The sequence below is a fragment of the Mobula hypostoma genome, chromosome 11, assembly GCF_963921235.1.
Source record: "Mobula hypostoma chromosome 11, sMobHyp1.1, whole genome shotgun sequence".
NCBI lineage: Eukaryota > Metazoa > Chordata > Chondrichthyes > Myliobatiformes > Myliobatidae > Mobula > Mobula hypostoma.
This window is the reverse complement of record NC_086107.1, coordinates 114,933,442-114,954,838: the sequence shown is the minus strand read 5'-3', so window position 1 is coordinate 114,954,838 and position 21,397 is coordinate 114,933,442. Positions and strand designations below refer to the sequence as shown.

The 21,397-nt window shown below is 50.7% G+C and overlaps 2 protein-coding genes across 3 annotated transcripts in view; one reads left to right on the top strand and one right to left on the bottom strand.

Annotated features, from left to right (window-relative positions):
- The window catches only part of LOC134354153 (integrin alpha-M-like), a 54,746-nt gene extending 44,730 nt beyond the window's left edge, over nucleotides 1–10,016 (top strand). Inside the window, exons 22-30 of one of the 2 annotated variants that reach the window (XM_063062978.1) lie at nucleotides 356–435; nucleotides 1,179–1,262; nucleotides 1,838–1,910; nucleotides 2,601–2,708; nucleotides 2,998–3,060; nucleotides 3,909–4,022; nucleotides 5,994–6,098; nucleotides 6,254–6,364; nucleotides 6,688–10,016. In XM_063062978.1, the coding sequence (XP_062919048.1) occupies nucleotides 356–435; nucleotides 1,179–1,262; nucleotides 1,838–1,910; nucleotides 2,601–2,708; nucleotides 2,998–3,060; nucleotides 3,909–4,022; nucleotides 5,994–6,098; nucleotides 6,254–6,364; nucleotides 6,688–6,789 (840 nt within the window). In that variant the 3' untranslated portion in view covers nucleotides 6,790–10,016. The remainder of the gene's footprint in view (nucleotides 1–355; nucleotides 436–1,178; nucleotides 1,263–1,837; nucleotides 1,911–2,600; nucleotides 2,709–2,997; nucleotides 3,061–3,908; nucleotides 4,023–5,993; nucleotides 6,099–6,253; nucleotides 6,365–6,687) is intronic. The other variant, XM_063062979.1, reaches the window with a different exon arrangement.
- Nucleotides 10,017–10,167: 151 nt separating this feature from the next.
- On the bottom strand, nucleotides 10,168–20,995 carry LOC134354154 (vitamin K epoxide reductase complex subunit 1-like protein 1). The gene is made up of 3 exons (XM_063062980.1): nucleotides 20,657–20,995; nucleotides 10,905–11,014; nucleotides 10,168–10,584 (listed from the first exon to the last, which is right to left on the bottom strand). The coding sequence occupies exons 1-3, from the start codon at nucleotides 20,830–20,832 to the stop codon at nucleotides 10,361–10,363; spliced, it is 510 nt and encodes a 169-aa protein (XP_062919050.1). The 5' UTR covers nucleotides 20,833–20,995; the 3' UTR covers nucleotides 10,168–10,360.
- Nucleotides 20,996–21,397: the final 402 nt, after the last annotated feature.

Genomic DNA, 21,397 nt, shown 5'->3' with positions numbered 1-21,397 from the left:
TTCTTTCTTCTCCCGCCCACTCGCCCGAACACCCCATAGTCTGGCAGAAGATGCAACAACCTGAAAGCACGCACCACCACGCCCATGGACAACTGACCCGCTGTTAAAAGACCACCGAACTGTTCTCTTGTACAATAGGGCGGGCTCCCGACCTCGCAGCGTAGCGCCGTGGCCCTGCACCTTACTGCCTGCGCTCTCCCTGAAACTGTAACACTTCACTCTGCGTTCTGTTGGCGTTACTACCTCAACGCGCTGACGCAATGATCTGATCTGTACGAACAGTCTGCACGACGAGCTTTTCACTGTCTCTCGACACATGTACCAATAATAAACCGATTCCATTCTCCTGGCGCAGGTGAAGTTCCAAACCACCTTCGACGTAAACTCCAAGGCCTCGTGGGAGGACACGGTGACGATCAGCGCCAACGCTTCCAGGTAACAAGGAGCGGCACCTTCTTCCCCCTGCTGCACATCCCGCTCTCCCCTTCCCCTCCTGGCTGAGCTCCCAGTCCAGGAATCTCATTCTCTCCGTTCTGGGACCTCTGCTGTTTGGAACAGATGAAGGCGACTTCCCAATCAGAATCAGGTTTATCATCACAGACTTACATTATAAGATAGAACTGTAGTTTTCTCTCATTCCTGTGCCTACCTTAAGAGTATCTTAAACGTCCGTACCGTAGCTGCCTCTACCACTAACCCTAGCAGTGATCCACACAACCCACCAGCTTCTGTGAAAACTAATTCTACCTCTGATTTTCCTCCACTTTCCCGAACTGGATATCCTCCAGTATTGGCCATTCCTACTCTGGGGGAAATGTGCTGGCTCTCCCCTCAGTCAGCCTCCACTTTATGCAGCACGCTCCAAAGAGAAAAGTCCTACAAGTAAAGGGTCATACAAACCCGGGCTGTTTTCTCTGGAGCGGCTGAAACTGAAGGGAGACCCGATAGAAGTTTATAAGATTACGAGAGGCTGAGTTAGGGTCGACAGAGTGGAAATTGCAAAGAGAGGGTGTGCCTTTAAACTGAAAGGTGAAAAGTTCAAAGCAAGCTTTTTTTAAACTCACAGAGCATGGTGCGTGCCTGATATCTACCGGAGAGCGGTGAGGCGGGAAATCACATGACAAATGTATTCATATGGTGAATAATGTCACTCTCTCTCGCATTGCTTTCCTCCTCAGTGATAATGAGGCCCGTGACACAAAGGACAGCTTCAAGGAGATGAGAGTTGGTGTGAAATATGAGGTCAACGTGATCGTCAAGGGGTGAATATCTGACACGTGGTTCCGGGTGGGGCGGTGTCCAACACCCAGTCCCAGACGGGGTCCGGGGGAAGAATGCTGTTTGTCCGACACCCGGTCCCAGACAGGGGTCGGGGGAGAGTGTTGTTTGTCCGACACCCGGTCCCAGACAGGGGCCGGGGGAAGAACGCTGTTTGTCCGACACCCGGTCCCAGACAGGGGTCGGGGGAGAGTGCTGTTTGTCCAACACCCAGTCCCAGACAAGGGCCGGGGGAAGAATGCTGTTTGTCCGACACCCGGTCCCAGACAGGGGTCGGGGGGAGAATGCGGTTTGTCCGACACCCGGTGCTGGGGCCGGGGAGAGGAGAGGCCAGTGTATCCGATGCCTGGTCCCGGTGTGTGGGTGGGGCAAGAAAACGGCATGTCCGATGCCCGGTCCCGGGGGAGGGGAGGGGAAGTGTGTGGAAAGATGTTGTGTCCGGTGCCCGGTCCTTGGGGGGGGGGGGCTAAAGAGAATGGTCTATCTGATGTCCCGGGGAGGGGGGGGCAGGGGGAATACTGGGATATTCCGTACGGTAACACTGCCTGTTCCCCATCAGCATTCAGTCCACTCAGCACGTTAACTTCACCACCACTGCAGAGGACTCTAAGACCATATCTCACGCTTACAGGGTAAGTACTCCCCATGTCTGTAGTTCTGCCCTCGCTGATGCCGCAGGCAGCTCAGCATAGTAGCAACTAAGTCTGCGAGAAGCCTTTTAAGTCACCATAGGAACAACCGGGGCTGTGTGAGAAGTCTAGTAACTAGCCTTTGTAATTCGCAGTACTCTACAGCACTTGGTAACAAGGTTGAGCGACTCCGCGTAGCAACAGCAAGTACCTGGTACCCGAGCCGTGGCAACGCGGCCCGCTAAGCTGCCCTGCACAGGGCCGTGAATCTGACCGTTGCAGTGACGGGAAGCTGGAGCACGGAGTCAGTCAGACATGTTGGTCGGTGAGGCCTGTCAGTTGAGGCCTCATTTCTGGGGGGGGGGTGCAGGGGGAGCTTGGCCAATCGGGGGCACGGGAGGTAGGGAACAAGGAGAAAATGGAGAGGGAGTGACCGGGAAGAAGGGGACGGGAGGGGGGAAACAGGTGTGGCGGGAGGGAGGATGAGGGTGAGGCTGAGGGGGTGAGGAGGAGGAGAAGGGGAAAAGGAACGGATGGTCTATGGAGGAGGGGAGGTGGGGAAGGGAGGAGAAGGGAAAGGGGGAGTGGAGAAGTGAAGGGGAGGAAGCGAGAGGAGAGGTAGGGGTGGGAGATGGACGGGGAAGGAACGGAGGAGAAGTGCTGGTCGCTGACAGACGTGTGGGGCCTCATCAGGTGGAGAACATTGATCAACGGAGTCTTCCCGTGAACATCAGCTTCTTAATCCCCATGAGAATCATGCACGGACTGAGCTGGGAGAACGTGAAACTGGAGACATCCTGGGTGAGGAGACTGGGTCGAGGGCAGAGGTGGAGGGTTGAAGGGTGGGGCTGATAAAGAGGGAAGGAAGGAGAGGGGGAGAGGAGTGAAGGAGGAGGAGGAGGAGGGAGAAGAGAAAGAGAGATATACCTGCACTGGGAGAGGGAGAAGGACCTACACTGGCAGTGTGGGAGAGGGATGGATGGGAGAGGCCTAGAGTTTGTGTGTGTGTGTGTGCACGCGTGTGTGTGTGTGTAAGAGTGGGGAGGGAAAGGCATTAAAGTGCATTCACATCCTCTCCCCTGTCCCCCAGCATGGAGTCAAACCTTGCCAACAGCTAGACTGGACACCAGACAAGACACAGAGGATTGGACAGGTACGAAGTACATCACTGAACCCTTCTCTCTTCCTCCCTCCCCACCTCTCTCTCTCTCTCTCTCTCTCTCTCTCTCTCTCCCCCCCCACTCCCTCCTCACCCCTCCCCCCACCTCACCCCCAGTCTCTTCTCTCCTTCCTTTCCTCTACCACTCCTCCCTTTGTCTCTCCCTCCCTCGCACCACATCTCTCTCCTCCCTCATCATCCCTCCATTCCTAACTTTCAAATGCATGACTCCCACCTTTCTCTCTCTAACTCCATCACCTTCTCTTCCCCTACACTGTACAGGAAACAATCAGAGTCTCCCCATCACCACTCGCATCCCCTTCCTTGCCTCCTTGCCTATCTCTCTCACCTTGCTCTATCCTCATTTTCCCACTTCTATTACCCCTCTCCCCAACCCTCCATACCCCACCTCTCTCCTCTCCCTCTTTCCCAACCTCTCACCCTCCCATTCCATCACTGTACATATGAGGAATAGCATCTTGCCATCTACCATCAGATTTCTGAACAACCCAAGAACCCGTGAACAGTACCTCGCTATTCCCCTTCTGCGCTAACTACATACTTCTAAAACTTGCGAATTGTAGTGAAACAACAAATTTCACAATGCGTCAGTAATGCATGGTATCATAGGGGTTGGCACAGCGATTCACAGTACCAGCCACTTGGGTTCAACTCCCGTCGCTGCCTGTAAGGAGTTTGTACGGGTTTCCTCCAGATGCTCTGGTTTCCTCCCACAGTCCAAAGACATAGCAGTTAGTAGGTTAATTGGTCATTGTAAATTGTCCTCATTCCCATTTCCTCTCTTCTTACTTTTCTTCTTCTTTCCATCCCCTCGCCCTCAGAAATGCAATAAAACTGTTTGTGACTTATTCCTCTGCACCATCCAACTACTGAGATACAAAGAGCATCCCGTCTTCAACATCACCGGCAACATCACCTGGGAAAACCCCGCAAAGGTGAGGAAGAGAGCACTGCAATGGGGCGGGAGCTCCGCGGGAGGGGCAGGGTGGGAGGAACAGCAAGAAGAGGGGGAGCTCCGCGGGAGGGAAGTACTGAAGAGGATGCCGCTCGGCAGGGAGGAGGTGGGCTGGCAGAAGGGAGGGCACGCAGTGGGAGGAGGATGGAGAGGGAGCAGCTCTGGCAGAGCATTCCACAGATTCACCACTCTTCGGCTGAAAAAATTCCTCCTTACCTCTGTTCCATAACATGCCCCACCCCCTCAATTTTTAGGCTGTGTCATCCAGCTCTGAATACCCTCCACCATAAGAAACATCCTGTCCACATCCACCCTATCCAATCCTTTTAATATTCTGTAGGTTTCAATGAGATCCCCACACCTTCTAAATTCCAGTGAGTACAGGCCCAAAGCTGCCAAACACTCCTCATCTGTTAACCCTTCATTTTTGGAATCATCCTCAAGAACCTCTCTCTCCAATGACAACACATGGCCAATGCATCTGTTATCTCTTCAGCAATCATGCTCAAGACTCTGGGATGTAGTCCATCTGGTCCAGGTGATTTATCCACCTTAAGACATTTGAGTTTGCCTAGGTCTTTTTCCTTTGTAATAGCAATGGCACTCACTCCTGCTCCCTGACACTCTCAGACCTCTGGCACACTGCTAGTGTCTTTCACAGTGAAGACTACTGCGAAGTACTTTTAAGTTCATCTGCCATTTCTTTGTCTCCCATTACTACCTCACCAGCATCATTTTCCGGTGGTCCAATATCAACCCTCCCCTCCCTTTTATTCTAAATATAACTAATAAAACCTTTTGTATTCTGCTTTATATTATTGGGTAATCCGCTGTCATGGTTCATCTTTTCACTTCTTAAAGCTTTTTTTTTAGTTGTCTCTTGTTGAATTTTAAAAACTTCCCAAACATCCAACATCCCACTCACTTTTGCTACCTTGTATGCCTTTTCCTTGGCTTTTATGCAATCCTTAACTTCCCTTGTTAGCCACGGTTGCCTACCCCTGCCATTTGAGAACCTCTTCCTCTGTGGGACATATCTATCCTGCACCTTGTGAACTTTTCCCAGAAACTCCAGCCACCTCTGCTCTGCTGTCACCCCACCAGTATCCCCCTCCAACCCACCTGGGCAAGCTCCTCTCTCATGCCTCTGTAATTCCCTTTATTCCATCGTGATCCTGATACATGCGAGTTATGTTTCTCCCTCTCACAGTATGAATTCAATCATATTACAATCACTGCCTTCTAAAGGTTCCTTTACATTAAGCTCCCAATCTAAGATAACCTTTCCCCGAGTAGGCTCAGGCAAAATCCATTCGTAGCCATTCAACAAACTCCCTCTCTGGCGACCCGACATCAACCTGATTTTCCCAATCCTCTTGCGTATTATAATTGCGTCATTACCTTTATTAAATGCCTTTTCCAGCTCCCTTTCCAATCTCAACCTCACATCTTGGCTACTACTTGGAGGCCTATATATGATTCCCACAATGTTTTTATTTTAAACTTTCAGTTTTTTAACTCCACCCACAAAGATTCAACATTCTCTGACCCTATGTCACCTCCCTCTAAATATGTATTTCCATCCCTTACACACTACCACCTAAAGCCTTCCTGTCTGTCCTTTCAATAGAAAGTACATCCTTTGATGTTAAGCTCCCAACTATGGCCTTCTTTCAGCCACAACTCAGTGATGTCCACATCATACCAACCCATCTCTAATTGCACCACAAGTTTGTCCACCTTATTCCGAAAGCTATGTGTATTTAAATACAGCACCTTCAGTCCTGCATCCTTTGCCCTTTTGATTTTTGCCTCTGTGGTACAGTTTAACTCTTTGCTCTGTCCGCATTTGTGCCCAATCATTGGCTTGTCCTCACTTACATTCATGTTACCCTTGTAAACCTGCTGGCTCATCCTCGAATCCTCGACTCTCTTGTTCACTCCACAACAGGTTAAACCACAGGAGATCAGAATGGTCAGTTTCGCCATGGTCAGTTACGACGAAAGCAAATATATTCACGTCTCGCAGGCCACAACTCGCTTCAAGACTGCATCGGTGAGGCACGGGACAGACGGAGGGAGGGGATTGAGGAGATGAGACAAAATAGAGGGGTACATGGGAAGGAGGGGCACAGGTCATTTACAAAGGGGTGGGTGGGCTTCCAGCCAGAGCCACCCCACTGATACAGACTCTTGCTGTCATCCGAACAGATCACTACCAGGGTGGAGATCACGGAGAAGGTCAACCTGTTGCCCCTGATCGTGGGAAGCTCGGTGGGCGGGCTGGTCCTGCTGCTCATCACCGCTGGCATTCTATACAAGGTGAGAGTGGGCAGAGTTGGTGGCATGCGATTGGTTAGCTTTGGAAGTGGGGGGGCTCAATGGGTGGGCTCGTCACCACTGGCATCCAATACAAGGGTCCGCCTGATCGGTCAGGCCCTAAGGGAAGCGGGACCACAGCGAAGACCATGGGGTCAAACATCCTGCTGCTCATCATCACCGGTATCCAACAGAAGGTGACAGCGGGTGGAGTTCGCAGCACAGCTCTGGGAGGGCGGAACTACAGGGGGAGTTTTCCCGTTCCTTGGTAGCGGCTTGCCCAGAGGCCGGAATGAATCCTAACCTTCTCTGTCCACCACCCCCAGGTCGGCTTCTTCCGCAGAGATCTCAAGGAGAAGCTGGAGGCGGCCGCGGAGGACGGGGCGGGCGGTGGAGGTCCAGCCGAGCCCGGGGCCCCCCAGGGGTGAAGAGCCAGGAGTTGAGGGGTCCGGGCGACTTACCCCCCCCACCCCGAACACCCATGTCTCTACCCCCAACCCCACCCGCTCACATAGAAAGTCCTGGGATCAGGCTGTTCACCCTTGCTCCCCATGCACAGCCAGCCACCCAATCGACCTCACTGCCTCTTCCCACCTCCCGCTTGTGGGCAGGGCTCCAGTCCCCGGAGGGTCGCGAGGGATTTCCCCCCTCCCCACACCCCTCATACCAATTCACCCCTCCCACCCCACTCCCTTACATCCTTCTCATAAATCACTTCACTTTCTAAATCCCCTTTTAAAACTACTCAATCTGAAAACCCATTTCGAAAGGTATCATTTCTTTATTAAAATCTCCTATTCATGACGTCTCCTTTTAAAACACTCATGCATTCTCTATGAAAATCTCTCGCTCTGTAAACCTCACTCTCACCCAAAACCACTTTCAAATCACCCTTGCTTTTGAAACTCAAATCTCTCTCATTCTCTGAATGCCCAGTTAAAACCTCTAATTCCCTGAATTGTCCTTTAAAACCAGTAACACCCTGAACCCAGGACCAACAACACTGGAGCAGAATTACTAACAGGGGAAAATCTGCAGATGCTGGAAATGCAAAGCAACACACACGGAATGCTGGAGGAACTCAGCAGGCCAGGCAGCATCTATGGGAAATAGTGGGGGTTTCAGGCCGAGACCCTTCATCTGGACTGGAGAAAAAAGATGAGAAGTCGGAGCAAGAAGGTTGGCGGAGGGGAGGAAGAATTACGAGGTGGAAACTGGGAGAGGTGGAGGAGTGAAGTAAAGAGCTGGGAACTTGATTGGTGAAAGAGATACAGGGGTGGAGAAATGCAATCCGATAAGACAGGATAAAAGGTGAGAGAGGGAAAGAGGAATGTTGAAGGGCAGAAGCAGTACTGGAAGTTCATGAAATCGATGCTTGTGCCATCAGGTTAGAGGTTACCCAGAGGTGTTGCTCCTCCAACCAGAGTGTGGCCTCATCGCGACAGTAGAGGATGGACATGGATGGACATGTCCGAATGGGAATAGGAAGTAGAATTAAAGTGTGTGGCCACTGGGAGATCCCACTTTTCCTGGCGAATGCAGTGTAGGTGCTCAGCTCAATCTACGTTGGGTCTCACTGATACACAGGAGGTCACACCGGGAGCACCGGACACAGTATATGATCCCCAACAGACTCACAGGGGAAGTGTCGCCTCACTTGAACGGAATGTTTGGGGGCCTGAATGGTAGTGAGGGAGGATGTGAGGGGCAGGTGTAGCACTTGTTCAGCTTGCAAGGATAAGTGCCAGGAGGGAGATCAGTGGGGAGAGGCAAATGGACAAGGGGGTTGTGTAGGGAGCGATCCCTGTGAAAAGCAGAGGAGGGGGAGGAGCAGATGTGCTTGGTGTTGGGATCCCGTTGGAGATGGCAGAAGTTAGGGAAAATGATGTGCTGGACGCAGAGGCTGGTGGGGTGGCAGGTGCGGACAAGAGGAACCCTCTCCTTGGTGGGGTGGCAGGAGGATGGGTAAGACCAGATGTGTGTGAAATGGAAGAGATGCATGTGAGAGCACCGTGGATGGTGGAGGGAGGGAATTCCCTTTTTTTGAAGGAGACGGACATCTCCTTAGTTTTAGAATGAAAAGCCTCATCCTGACAGGAAATGCAGCGGAGACAATGGAATTGAGAGAAGGGGATGGCATTCTTAGCCAGCAGAATTAAGCCATTTGGCCCATCGAGTCTGCTCCACCATTTGATCGTGGCTGATTCATTATTCCTCTCAACCACATTCTCCTGCCTTCTGTCAGTAACCTCTGACACCCTTACTAATTAAGAACTTATCAACATCTACTTTAAATATATCCAAATGACTTGGCATCTACAGCCAAATATGACAATGAATTCCACAGGTTGTCTACCCTCTGGGTAAAGAAATTCCTCCTCATCTCTGTTCTAAACCTTTTAAAACTACTTTGCTTCTACTATGAAAATGTTTCTCTCTCTTTAAATCCCCCTTTAAATCCACTCTTCTTCTCTAAATCCCTTTTTGCAGTATCTCTTGCCCTCCATCCCAATGTAAAGACACACTTTCTAAATCCTCTTAAAATTCCTTCCTGCTCCCAAATCCTCTTTAGATGCCTCTCTCTCTCTCTCTCTCTCTCACCAAATTCTCTTTAAAGCTTCCCTCACTCCTCCCGTCCCTTTCTAGATCTTTCTTGGTCCACAGGTCCTTTGTATTCCTCAGTCTCCAAACCTCCTAAAGAGGACAGCCCATTCTTTTACACCCCACCCTCCTTGTTCCAAGAACCCCTCTACCACTCTGCAATCTGCTTGCAAGTTACCCCACATCCCCTGACCTGCTCTGAAGCTTCCCGTTCTGCAAGATACTGGCAAAGAAGGACTCGCTACTCGGCCACCTTTTTGGACGAGAGCCCCAGACTGGGGCTTGCAACCCAAAAATTCCAGACGTAGGCTGGAAGAAGTATTCATGACACCTTCTCAGTGGAACTTGGGGCTACCTCTGCCTTCTTCCCCCTTAAGGAAATCTCCTCAGGGCTGAGAAACGTCTAGCTCCTCTCACCAGCACCCAAGTCCCTCTTGCCCTGTCAAAATTTCGTATGTCAACAATCACATTGCAGCCCTGACCTCCGGCCACAAAGTAGCGCTGTGGTTACGATGACTGGTACCTACAGGATGAGAGGAAGGAAGTGCAGAACCCACACCCACCAAGGGGCAAGAGATTTGGGCTTCAATGCCCCCTACGGTTCAGTCTGCAACATCCCCTACGGGATGGTCGGAGGAATCCATGCCCATCACCGGACGGGAGGCTGGGCCATGGCACACCCAAGGGATGGGTAGAGGGAAGTGCAGAGCCTTCCTGAATCTTTGCCAGGGCAGGAAAATGCAACACGGCAGAGAAGCGTTCTTTATAAATGTACATTTTTATTAGCAGGCCAATTATTTGGGGATTTGTGAATTATATACAATGATTGTTTGGCACAGAAAAATGTATAATAATAAAAGAATTTTTTAAAAAGAGTCCTAAGGCAGCGTCTCGTCCATAGCATTCATGGTCCCTCTATCCCCGGTGCCAATGCTGGCCCAAAACCCACAGACTCTGCTCAAACTGCTCCCGGGGGCAGAGGGAATGGGGAAGGAAGAAGGTGGGATGAGGAGGGAAGGAGCAGGAAGAGGTGAGGAGAGGGAAGGGGAAGGATGGGGCTGTAAGAAGAGGAGCGGAGGGTGGGAGGACACACTGGCTCCCTCCTCTTCAGATCACCAGACTTTTCTCCTCACCCCGCCAAACACCTTGCGATAACCGCTCCCCCACCCACCTCAACACCCGTTCCACACCTCCACACATTCAGATGGGATGAGAAGTGAGTTCAGGGGTGGGAAGGATGAGGTGGTGGTTGGGTGGGGGGGGGGATATTTACCTGGTACGTTCTGGGGAATTCCATGTCACCCCACTCCCTCTCTCACCCTCAGAATGGCTGCCCTGTTGCAATTGCTCCAGCAACTACATTTGGTCCAGAAGCCCATTCCCTCCCCTCCCGCCCCTTCACTCCAATTTGCCCTTGCCCCGCCGCCAGCCGGCATCCAGGCGGATCAGCCGACGATAGTTGAGGGCGAAGAGAAGCAGGTTGAGAACATAGGTGGTGACGCATACCAGGCAAAAGTCACGCAGAACAAAGACCAGGATGTAGGCCAGGTAGAGGGAGCCGGCCAGCGAGAGTAGAGATGTGAGCAGAAGGACCACAGCAGCCACTGCACTCTCGGTCAGACCTGCAGGGAAGTGGAAGGCAGAGGTGAGTGCGTGTGTCACATTCACCACTCCATCCCCACCACGCTCTTTCGGGGAGGGAAGGGGTGTGATCTGTACACCGACCAGTGTCTCTCAGTCCCTCTCTCTCGGGAGATCTGTACACTGACCGGTGTCTCTCAGTCCCTCTCTCTCAGTGGGAGATCTGTACACTGACCAGTGTCTCTCAGTCCCTCTCTCTCAGTGGAAGATCTGTACGCTGACCGGTGTATAGGTTCTACCCTGGATCCCCTGCCCATAGCCCCTACCACCTCGCAAGTCAAAAGCCAAGGAGTTGACTCACTTAGGAGGACCTGCAGTAAGTAGAACAGGAGGCCATACACACTGTTGGGCTGGTTGAGGATGCTGTCCTGGCCGAGGAATGTGCCCAACAGTCCGAACCCTCGGCCCCACCTGCAAGAGACAGAGACGGAGATGTCACTGGTTGGGGTGGCAGGGAGACAGAGACGTCGTCAGTGGCGAATGGGGTGGAGAAACAGAGGTGTCGCCTAGTTGGGGGAGATGGGGCGGGGTGGTACAAGATAGAGAAGTCTGTCCTCTGGAGGAGGGTTTACCCTTCTTACCTCTGTCAGACTAAGATCACCCCTCCCACCTCACTCCCTTTACTCCCTCCCTACCCTTCCCTCCACTCACCTCTATCAAACATTGCCTCTCCCCTCTCCAGCTCTGCCATTCCTCCCCTCCATACTTGAGAAATTCTCCTCTCCCCTCTCACCCCACCCAGTACTCTTTTACCACGGCCATCCTTCCCACCCCTACTCTCACTCCCCTCCCACCCCCCCTCCCTCCTCCTCTCCCCTCTCCTCTGCTTCCTCGCTGCCTCTCATCCAATCCTCCCCACTTCCTCTTGTCCGTTCTCTCTCTCCCCCTCCCCTTTCTATCCCCTCCTTCCCCACTCACCCCTTCTCCCCTCTCCCACCCACCCCTTTTCCCCTCCCCCACCATCTCCCCTTCCCCTCTCTCTCTCTCTCTCTCAAGGCCTCGTCTCAGATCCTCATCCCCTCCCTTCCCAAACCTTATCTCTCAATCCACCCCCCCCCTCCACTCCAGTGAGGAATGGGATGAGGGTATAGGAGGATCTGTCAGAAGCTGGGAGGTGTTCCTGACAAAGCCCCCACCCCGCCCCGGAGATCTCACAGAGTTGGAGGGTGTGGGGGGCTGGGTAGAAAAGGCGGATTATCAGGCAGGAGTGAGGGAGGGGAGCGAGGTCCCTGTGGGAACACACTTGACAGCAAGTCGCAGATCGAGAGAAACACAGAAACATAGAAAATAGGTGCAAGAGTAGGCCATTCGGCCCTTCGAGCCTGCACCGCCATTCAGTATGATCATGGCTGATCATCCAACTCAGAACCCTGTACCAGCCTTCCCTCCATACCCCCGATCCCTTTAGCCACAAGGGCCTTATCTAACTCCCTCTTAAATATAGCCAATGAACTGGCCTCAACTGTTTCCTGTGGCAGAGAATTCCACAGATTCACCACTCTGTGTGTGAAGAAGTTTTTCCTCATCTCGGTCCTAAAAGGCTTCCCCTTTATCCTCAAACTGTGACCCCTCGTTCTGGACTCCCCCAACATTGGGAACAATCTTCCTGCATCTAGCCTGTCCAATCCCTTTAGGATTTTATACGTTTCAATCAGATCCCCCCTCGATCTTCTAAATTCCAATGAGTATAAACCTAGCCGATCCAGTCTTTCATCATATGAAAGTCCTGCCGTCCCAGGAATGAATCTGGTGAACCTTCTTTGTATTCCCTCTATGGCAAGAATGTCTTTCCTCAGATTAGGGGACCAAAACTGCACACAATACTCCAGGTGTGGTCTCACCAAGGCCTTGTACAACTGCAGTAGAACCTCCCTGCTCCTGTACTCCAATCCTCTTGCTATGAATGCCAGCATACCATTCGCCTTTTTCACCGCCTGCTGTACCTCCATGCCCACTTTCAATGACTGGTGTACAATGACACCCAGGAAGGACACACGGCAGATCCGGTTCCCCTGTCCTATGGCCACACTTGTCCGTGCTCACCCAGCTTTCTGAACTCGTCCCTTTGGCCTGTGCCCTTCTGAAGCTTTCCTGGGCAGATACCTGTATTCACTTTGGAAGGTTGAATCTGAAGGCAGCGTACAGGATTAATGGCAGAATTCTTAGCAGTGTGGAGGAACAGAGGGATCATGGGGTCCACGTGCACAGATCTCTCAAGGTCGCTGTGCAAGTTGACAGGGTGGCTAGGAAGGCGTATGGCATGTTGGCCTTCATTAGTCAGGGGATTGAGTTCAAGAGTCGCAAGGTTATGGAGATGGGCAGGAACTGGATACTGATAGTGGATGATCAGCCATGATCACAGTGAATGGCGGTGCTGGCTCGAAGGGCCGAATGGCCTACTCCTGCACCTATTGTCTATTGTAATGTTGCAGTTCTAAACTCTGGCAAAACTCACCTGGAGTACTGTGTTCAGTTCTGTCACCTCATTATAAAAAGGATGCAGACCTTCAGGGAGGATGACGAGGAGATTTACAGGATGCCGCCTGGATTAGACAGCCTGTCTTATGAGGAAAGGCTGAGGGAGCGAGGGCTTTTCTTTTTGGAGTGAAAGAGGATAAGAGGTGACTTGAGGGGGGGTGTACAAGATGATAAGAGGCAAAAATAGAGTGGACAGCTAAAGACTTTTTCACAGGGTGGAAATTGCTAATATGAGGCACAATTTTGAGATGATTGTAGGAAAGCATACGGACATCATCAAGGAGGAGTTGCAGGGGCCTGGAGACACACACTTAACGTCTCAGGAACAGTTTCTGCCCCCCACCATCACATTTCTGAATGGACAAATGCAAGAACACTTCCTCAGTGTTCTTTTTGCACGACTAGTTTAATTTAACTACATACATATTTCTCGTTGCAACTCAGAGTTTCCATTACTATGTATTGCCCCAAAGCAACAAGTTTCATGACACATGCCAGTGACAGTTGTGACGCCAAACCAAGCTGTCGGACGATTGATGCTAATTGGAGAGATACGAGAGACAATGGAGAAACATTCAAAATGCTAATAAGAGAGTAGAGAGGGATTAATGGAAAAGAAACACAATTCAGAATATTGACAGACCGGTTACTTTGAACCTGAACTGTTTGAAGTTTGATGGACAGGTGATACCCCAGCAGGGGGATAAAAAGAGCAGGTTCGCTAAGGCACGTGACACACCACAAGATCATGAGATAACGAAACCCTGGAAGAGCGGTGTGCCCCCACAAGTTGGTGCGAGTTTGGAGGTCCGGTTCGCGGGAACCGACCAGAGGCTCACAGGGTGTAAAGGTACGATGGGTGGGAACCTGGTGCGTGTGTCCGCCCTTGCCTGGGTGCCGGGTTCACAACAGAAGAACGATCGTATCCAGAACGGAGGGGTCACAGTTGGTGACCACAGTGGGATAGAGACATAAAAGGGTCCACCCAAAACCAACTGCGAAGACATCAAAGGTCTGGCTGATTCAAATTGCATCCCCCTCCCTCTCTCTCTCTCCAACGGCACAACAGCGATTACTGTGAACTGTACTAAGCTGAACTGAACTCTGCGTCACTTAAGACTGATCATTTTACGCCTAGACTGCGATAGAGATTGGTTGATCCCTATTACCCTAGTTCTGCGTACATGTGTGTATTATCATTGTTAACCTGTTACATTTATATCCTTACGATTAGAGTACTGTGTTACTTATTTCTTTAATAAAACTTTATTAGTTTCTAGTAAACCAGACTCCAACGCGTGGTCCATTTCTGCTGGTTTGGCAACCCAGTTATGGGGTATGTAACATAAGTGGGGGTCTCGTCCGGGATTTTGAACGCCAAATTTGGGACTGGGTAAATTGATTGGGTTAAAATTCCCGAAAGAAAATAAGGGCAAACAGCAGAAATGGAGATTGAGGAATTTCTAAAGGCGCCAACCTTGGAGGCATTAGAGGATGCCAGGAAATCAGAATTGGCAACTGTTGCAAAACGGTTGAATCTTTTTAAGGGGAAGTCAACAATGAGGAGAGAGGAGATACACAGAGCTATCGTAGAGCATTATGTATCTAAAGGTGTGTTTCCCCAAGGGGAGCTGGAGGTGGTATCTATGAGCAAACCTGGTGGAGAAGCAGTGCAGCTGCAGATGGAAAAATTGAGACGAGAGCAGGAGTTCCGAATAAAGCAGTTGGAACGGGAGGGGAGAGAGAAGCAGAAGGAAAGGGAATTTGAGCTGGAGAAGTTAAAGATAAGGGCAGAGCAGGGGCCCATGCCGAACCAAGGTGGAGGGTTCAGGGCGACCCAGGAGGTTAGGCTGGTTCCCCCATTTGAGGAGGCCGATGTTGATCGGTACTTTCTACATTTTGAAAAAGTCGCTGCAAGTCAGGACTGGCCGAGGGATAAGTGGGCTGTGTTACTTCAGAGCGTACTTAAAGGGAAAGCCCAACAAGCTTACTCCGCATTGTCCGCCGAAGGTGCCCAGAGGTATGATGTGGTGAAAGAGGCCATCCTCAGGATTTATGAGTTGGTCCCGGAGGCATACCGGCAGAGGTTCCGGAATGAGAGGAAGCAGTGGGGCTGCACGTATTTAGAGTTTGCCCGTGAGATGCAAGTGTATTGTGAGCGTTGGTGTGCCTCAAAAGGGGTCAATGGGGATTATGACACACTGCTACAGCTAATACTGATTGAGCAATTTAAAGGTTGTGTCCCTGAAGGTATGAGGCCCTATCTAGATGAGAGAGAGGCAGAAACCTTAGCCGCAACTGCTAAGTTAGCAGATGAGTACACGTTGACACACACAGCGAAGTTTACCCCGAGTAAAAGCTACCTGAAGGGTAGTCGAGAGGGCGGAGAGAGTCCGCCGGAAAAGCCAGAAAGTAAGCCGGGAACTAGTGAGAAGGATAAGGAAGACAGGAAGCAGTATGGTAGGAAGTCTCCTGGGGTCGTATGCTATAATTGTGGGAAAGCCGGTCACATTGCGTCCAGGTGTTTTGCCCCAAAGAAGGAGACGGGGAAAGGAAAAACGACGACTCCGACTGGCTGTATTGAGCCGGCAAACAAACCGCTAGGGGAGAAGAGGTCTGATAGAGTTCAGGAAGGACGCGAGAAGTTTATTTCAGCCGGATTGATGTCGGTGAAGGAGGGGTCAACCCCAGTTCCAGTACGGATCTGGAGACCCTGGGGCTTGTCAATCATTGATTTGAGGAGGGTGTTAGACTTTAGTTCAGAGACTGAGACTGGGGAGGTTAGTGTGATAAAAGGCATTGGGAAACGAACTGAAGCAGTACCTTTGCACCAGATATACCTAAAAAGCGACTTGGTCTCCAGACCGGTCACAATAGGGGTGAGGCCCGAACTACCGATGGAAGACGTGGTGGTCTTACTCGGTAACGACCTTGCAGGTGGAGATGTGTACCCAGCAGTAAAGCTGACAAGCAAGCCTGCCAGGACTGAGGCCCCGCCCATGGACTCACAGGTTTATCCCATTTGCGCAGTGACTCGGCACACGTCCAGAAAGGCTGCCGAAGTGAATATAGATTTAGCTGAGACGTTTTTACCAGCCTTGTACCAGGAGGGGTTAGAAAGTGGGAAGAAGGAGCATAGTGGAGCAGAAGGAAGTGAGGGAGTTGAGGTAGATTTATCATTAGCGTGGAAGGAATTTATACAGGCACAGGAACGAGATGAGGAGCTGATGGTTTTGACAGAGGCAGCTCTCTCTGAAGCAGAATTAAAAAAGGAGCCAGTGGGCTATTATGTGAAGGAGGGAGTACTAATGAGGAAATGGAGACCAAGTACCGTGCCCGCAGATGAGGAATGGGGGGTGGTGCACCAGGTGGTAGTGCCGAAAATTTATGGGGATGAGACTTTTAACCTGGCCCACAAGATACCCCTCGGTGGACATTTTGGGGTGAGGAAGACAGTCGATAGAATTATGGAAGAGTTTTACTGGCCCAGCATGAGGAAGGATATTATTGAGTATTGTAGACATGAGCTGACACAGCCTATTAATATGTTAACCGCTTACCACGATAAGGAAGCAGACCTAGTCGGTGTTATCACGAAAGATAGTGAGGCTAGGGTGCCACCTGATAAGGGGAAAACCCATTTTGAAAAGATAAGTATGGTGCCGACCAGATTGGACAGCTCTATTGTTTTGGCCAACTTTGCTGATAAGGTCTCTCCCTTAACCCCCGAACAGAGCGAGCCGCTGAGAAAGCTAATTAACCGGCACACAGACGTATGTCCGGATGTCCCGGGGCGATGCAAAGGGACGGTACATGATGTTGTTGTCACATTAAGTCAGCCTAGTAAGCAAAACCCCTATAGGATGATTAATTCAGTGACAAAAGGGCTAGAGAACGCAGAAGCGTATATTGGCGATGTAGTGGTCTGAAGTGACACGTGGGAGGAGCACATTGTGGCAGTAGAGGAGCTGTTTAAACGGCTGTCTGAAGCCAACCTGACGGTGAACCTCGCGAAAAGTGAATTCGGCCATGCGAAGGTCACTGATATGGGATTTGTGGTAGGACAGGGGCAGCTGGCGCCGATGCAAGTTAAGGTGCAGGTTACCTCTGAAGTCCCCACCCCGACAGACAAGAGAGCCCTGAGAAGGTTCTTGGGGATGGTGGGGTACTATCGGAAGTTTTGCAAAAACTTTGCGGATATTACCCTCCCTCTTACTAAGCTCTTGCCAAAGAATGCGAAGTTTGTGTGGGACGACCTTTGTCAACAAGCCTTCGAGAGTCTGAAAGCGATTCTGTGTCACCACCCTGTGCTGAATGCGCCTGACTTTTCAAAACTCTTCTCCCTAGCAACAGATGCTAGCGACGAAGCTGATACAGACAGACAGAAGGGGTTGATCACCCAGTTGCTTATTTTTCTAAGAAATTTAATATCCATCAGAGAAATTATTCCACTGTGGAGAAGGAATTACTGGCAATCGTACTGGCATTGCAACATTTTGAGGTTTATATTTGTCCAGCACGGAAACCACTGATAATCTACACTGATCACAACCCATTAGTGTTTTTAGCCACTATGAAGGATAAAAACAAAAGGTTACTAAGTTAGAGCCTAGTCTTACAGGAATTTGATATTAAAATAAAACATATAAAAGGAACGGGCAATGTGATTGCTGACTGTCTATCAAGGTGTTGAAACTTAAAGTTCTCTGTATTAGCCGAATAGCTGATCATCCTATATATCAGTGTGTATCTAATAATGTGCATTCATGCCCATGATTTTTACCCCAGTAAAAATCCTTTGAAGGGTAGGGGTGTGACGCCAAACCAAGCTATCGGACAATTGATGCTAATTGGAGAGATAAGAGAGACAATGAAGAAACATCCAAAATGCTAATAAGAGAGGAGAGAGGGATTAACGGAAAAGAAACACAATTCAGAATATTGACAGACCGGTTGCTTTGAACCTGAACTGTTTGAAGTTTGATGGACAGGTGATACCCCAGCAGGGGGATAAAAAGAGCAGGTTCGTTAAGGTACACGACACACCACGAGATCACGAGACCACGAGACCCTGGAAAAAGCGGTGTGCCCCCACAAGTTGGTGGAAGTTTGGAGGTCCGGTTCGCGGGAACCGATCAGAGGCTCACAGGGTTTAAAGGTACGATGGGTGGGAACCTGGTGTGTGTGTCCGCCCTTGCCTGGGTGCCGGGTTCACCACGAAAGAATGATCGTATCCGGAACGGAGGGGTCACAGTCGGTGACCACAGTGGGATAGAAGACATAAAAGGGTCTGCCCGAAACCAACTGCGAAGACATCAAAGGTCTGGCTGAATCAAATTCCATCCCCCTCCCTCTCTCTCTCTCCAATGGCACAACAGCGATTACTGTGAACTGTACTAAGCTGAACTGAACTCTGCGTCACTTAAGACTGATCATTTTACGCCTAGACTGCAATAGAGCTTGGTTGATCCCTATTACCCTAGTTCTGTGTACATGTGAGTATTATCATTGCTAACCTGTTACGTTTATATCCTTACAATTAGAGTACTGTGTTACTTATTTCTTTAATAAAACTTTATTAGTTCCTAGTAATCCAGACTCCAACAAATGGTCCATTTCTGCTGGTTTGGCAACCCAGTTACGGGGTACGTAACACAGTAAACCTGGTTCTGATTTCGATTGTCAGCGAGGAGATGTTATCACTGGTTCTCAATGACTGGGGTCTCCCAACAAGGAACTGGAGGATCCAGTTGCACGGTGAATAACACCCTGTGTTCCTAGAGTAGGTTACATGGTCGGCACAACATTGTGGGCAGAAGGGCCTGTAATGTGCTGTCGATTATTATGTTAATCTCTTAATTCCCCCTTCCATTTCTGTTTGCACTGCACCCTGTGCAACCAAGAGGAAGTCTGCAGACGCTGGAAATCCGAGCAACACACACAAAACGCTGGAGGAACTCAGCAGGCCGGCAGCATCTATGGAAAAAAGAACAGTCGACGTTTCGGGCCGAAACCCTTCGGCAGGACTGGGAGGAGGAAAGCTGAGGAGTAGATTTGAAAGGGGGCGGGGGGAGGAGAGAGAAGCGCCAGGTGATAGGTGAAACCTGGAGGGGTAGGGACGAAGCAAAGAGCTAGGAAGTTGATTAATGAAAAAGAAGGCCATGAAAGTAAGAGAAAGGGAAGTGGGGGGGGGGGAAGCACCAGAGGGAGGCAATGGGTGGGCAAAGAGGTAACATGACAGAGGGACAAAGGGGTGAGAAATGCTGAAGGGGGGTGTGGAGGCATTACTGTAAGTTTGAGAAATCGATGTTCATGCCATCAGGTTGGAGGCTACCCAAAAGGTTTTCCTCCATCCTAGGTGTGGCCTGATCCCGACAGTGGAGGAAGCTATGAATGGGCATAATATATATAATAATATAGTCATCCGTTAGTCTCCTGAGACCATGGATTTGCGCCTTGGAAGGTTGCCAGGGCGCAAGCCTGGGCAAGGTTGTATGGAAGACCGGCAGTTGCCCTTGCTGCAAGTCTCCCCTCTCCACGCCACCGATGTGGTCCAAGGGAAGGGCACTAGGGCTGATACAGCTTGGCACCAGTGTCGTCGCAGAGCGATGTGTGGTTAGGTACCTTGCTCAAGGACACAACACGCTGCCACAGCTGAGACTCGAACTAACGACCTTCAGATCACTAGACCGACGCCTTAAACACTTGGCCACACGCCAACACATGGATGGACATATGGGAATGGGAAGTGGAATTAAAATGGGTGGCCACTGGGAGATCCGGCTTGTTCTGACAGACTGAACGTAAATGCTCGGCAAAGCAGTCTCCCAATCTAGTCAGTCTCACCGACATACAGGAGGCCACACCGGGAGCACCGAACACAGTATATAGCCCCAACAGACTAACAGGTGAAGTGTCGCCTCACCTGGAAGAACTCTTTGGGACCCTTTGCAACAATCGGTCGTCGCTGTATTTTAATTAAACTAATCTGGAATAACATACTCACATAAATTGTTAAAAAGCATTGAAAACAAATGCATAAGGGATGCAAACTTTAAAGCAAATTAACTGTGGGTTGTTTTTAAAGCAATTATTCTTACAATAAAGGCAAAATTATCCAAACCAGCTGCTGTGCGCTCTGAACCTAACTTGACACCGGGTCCGGAGGAGGGGGCGGGCGAAAAGATAGAGGCAACGTGGCTCAACCTGATGGGAAAGCGGCAGGTAAATAAGCCACGTTGGCACCCAATCACGGGGCGCGGCCTCTAAACAGACAGTCCCGCAGACCAATAAGATACACAGGGAAGGCTAACAAGCAAAGTCGACGGACCAATAAGGAAAGGAATAATGGACAGCACAAAGAGGGGCGGGTACGGATGATAAGCCCCGAACTCTAACCAATCATGGTGGAGCCGAGACGCTACGAACCAATCAGCACCGGAATAGAGGGAACGTGGTAGCTAACAGGCAGATAGAGCTGCCAATCGCAGTGTACAAGTCAGATAACAGTCAGCTCAGCCAGCCAATTGGCAGAAAGGGTGACGGCTCGGGATCCGAAAAGGTACAGCCGCTTACCGGGAGGTGAAGACTTTAGAGCAGCTGATGGAGTCGCTGATGTCGCACATAGCCCGATATGCAGCGTCCCGCTCCTTTGACGTCTCCACGTGGTAGGCGTAGAGCGACAGGACCAGACCGAGGCCGCACACCAGCCAGCGGACTGCCCCGTCCCACCTGGGCGCCGTCACTGCCATCCCTAGTAACCAGGCGAAGGAGGGGCGGAGGCTCCGACGTCAGTACCGACGTGCGATCCCATTGGCGAGCGTGAGGGCTTACCTTCTGGGAAGTGTAGTTTTTACCCTTTTAGCCATAAGTTTTGGCATATGAAGCATCCGGAGATCCCATTGACATGGATACTACGTGTTTTCCCGCCACCCTCGCAGAGGCTCATGGATATTGTAGTCTTACAGCAACTTGAGCAAAGCAACAAGCCGATTTACGGGATGGGGTGGTATGTGGTGAAGTGTGGATGTGGCACGTGGCCAAGTGGTTAAGGCGTCGGTATAGTGATCTGAAGGTCGCTAGTCTGAGCCTGAGTTAAGGCGGCATGTGTATCCTTGAGCAAGGCACTTAACCACACATTGCTCTGCGACAACACCGGTGCCAAGCTGTATTGACCCTACTGCCCTTCCCTTGGACAACATTGATAGCGTGGAGAGGGGAGACTTGCAGCATGGGCAACTGCTGGTCTTCTATACAACCTTGCCCAGGCTTGCCTTCTGGAAACCTTCCAAGGCGCAAATCCATGGCTCACGAGAC

Bases quoted from the DNA above. Each gene is read 5' to 3' on its own strand.
- LOC134354154 (XM_063062980.1), bottom strand. From the start codon at position 20,832: ATGGCAGTGACGGCGCCCAGGTGGGACGGGGCAGTCCGCTGGCTGGTG. The intron at 11,015-20,656 runs GTAAGCGGCTGT...TGTCTCTTGCAG, and splicing joins TCTAAAGTCTTCACCTCCCG to GTGGGGCCGAGGGTTCGGAC. The intron at 10,585-10,904 runs GTGAGTCAACTC...ACTTCCCTGCAG, and splicing joins CTTACTGCAGGTCCTCCTAA to GTCTGACCGAGAGTGCAGTG.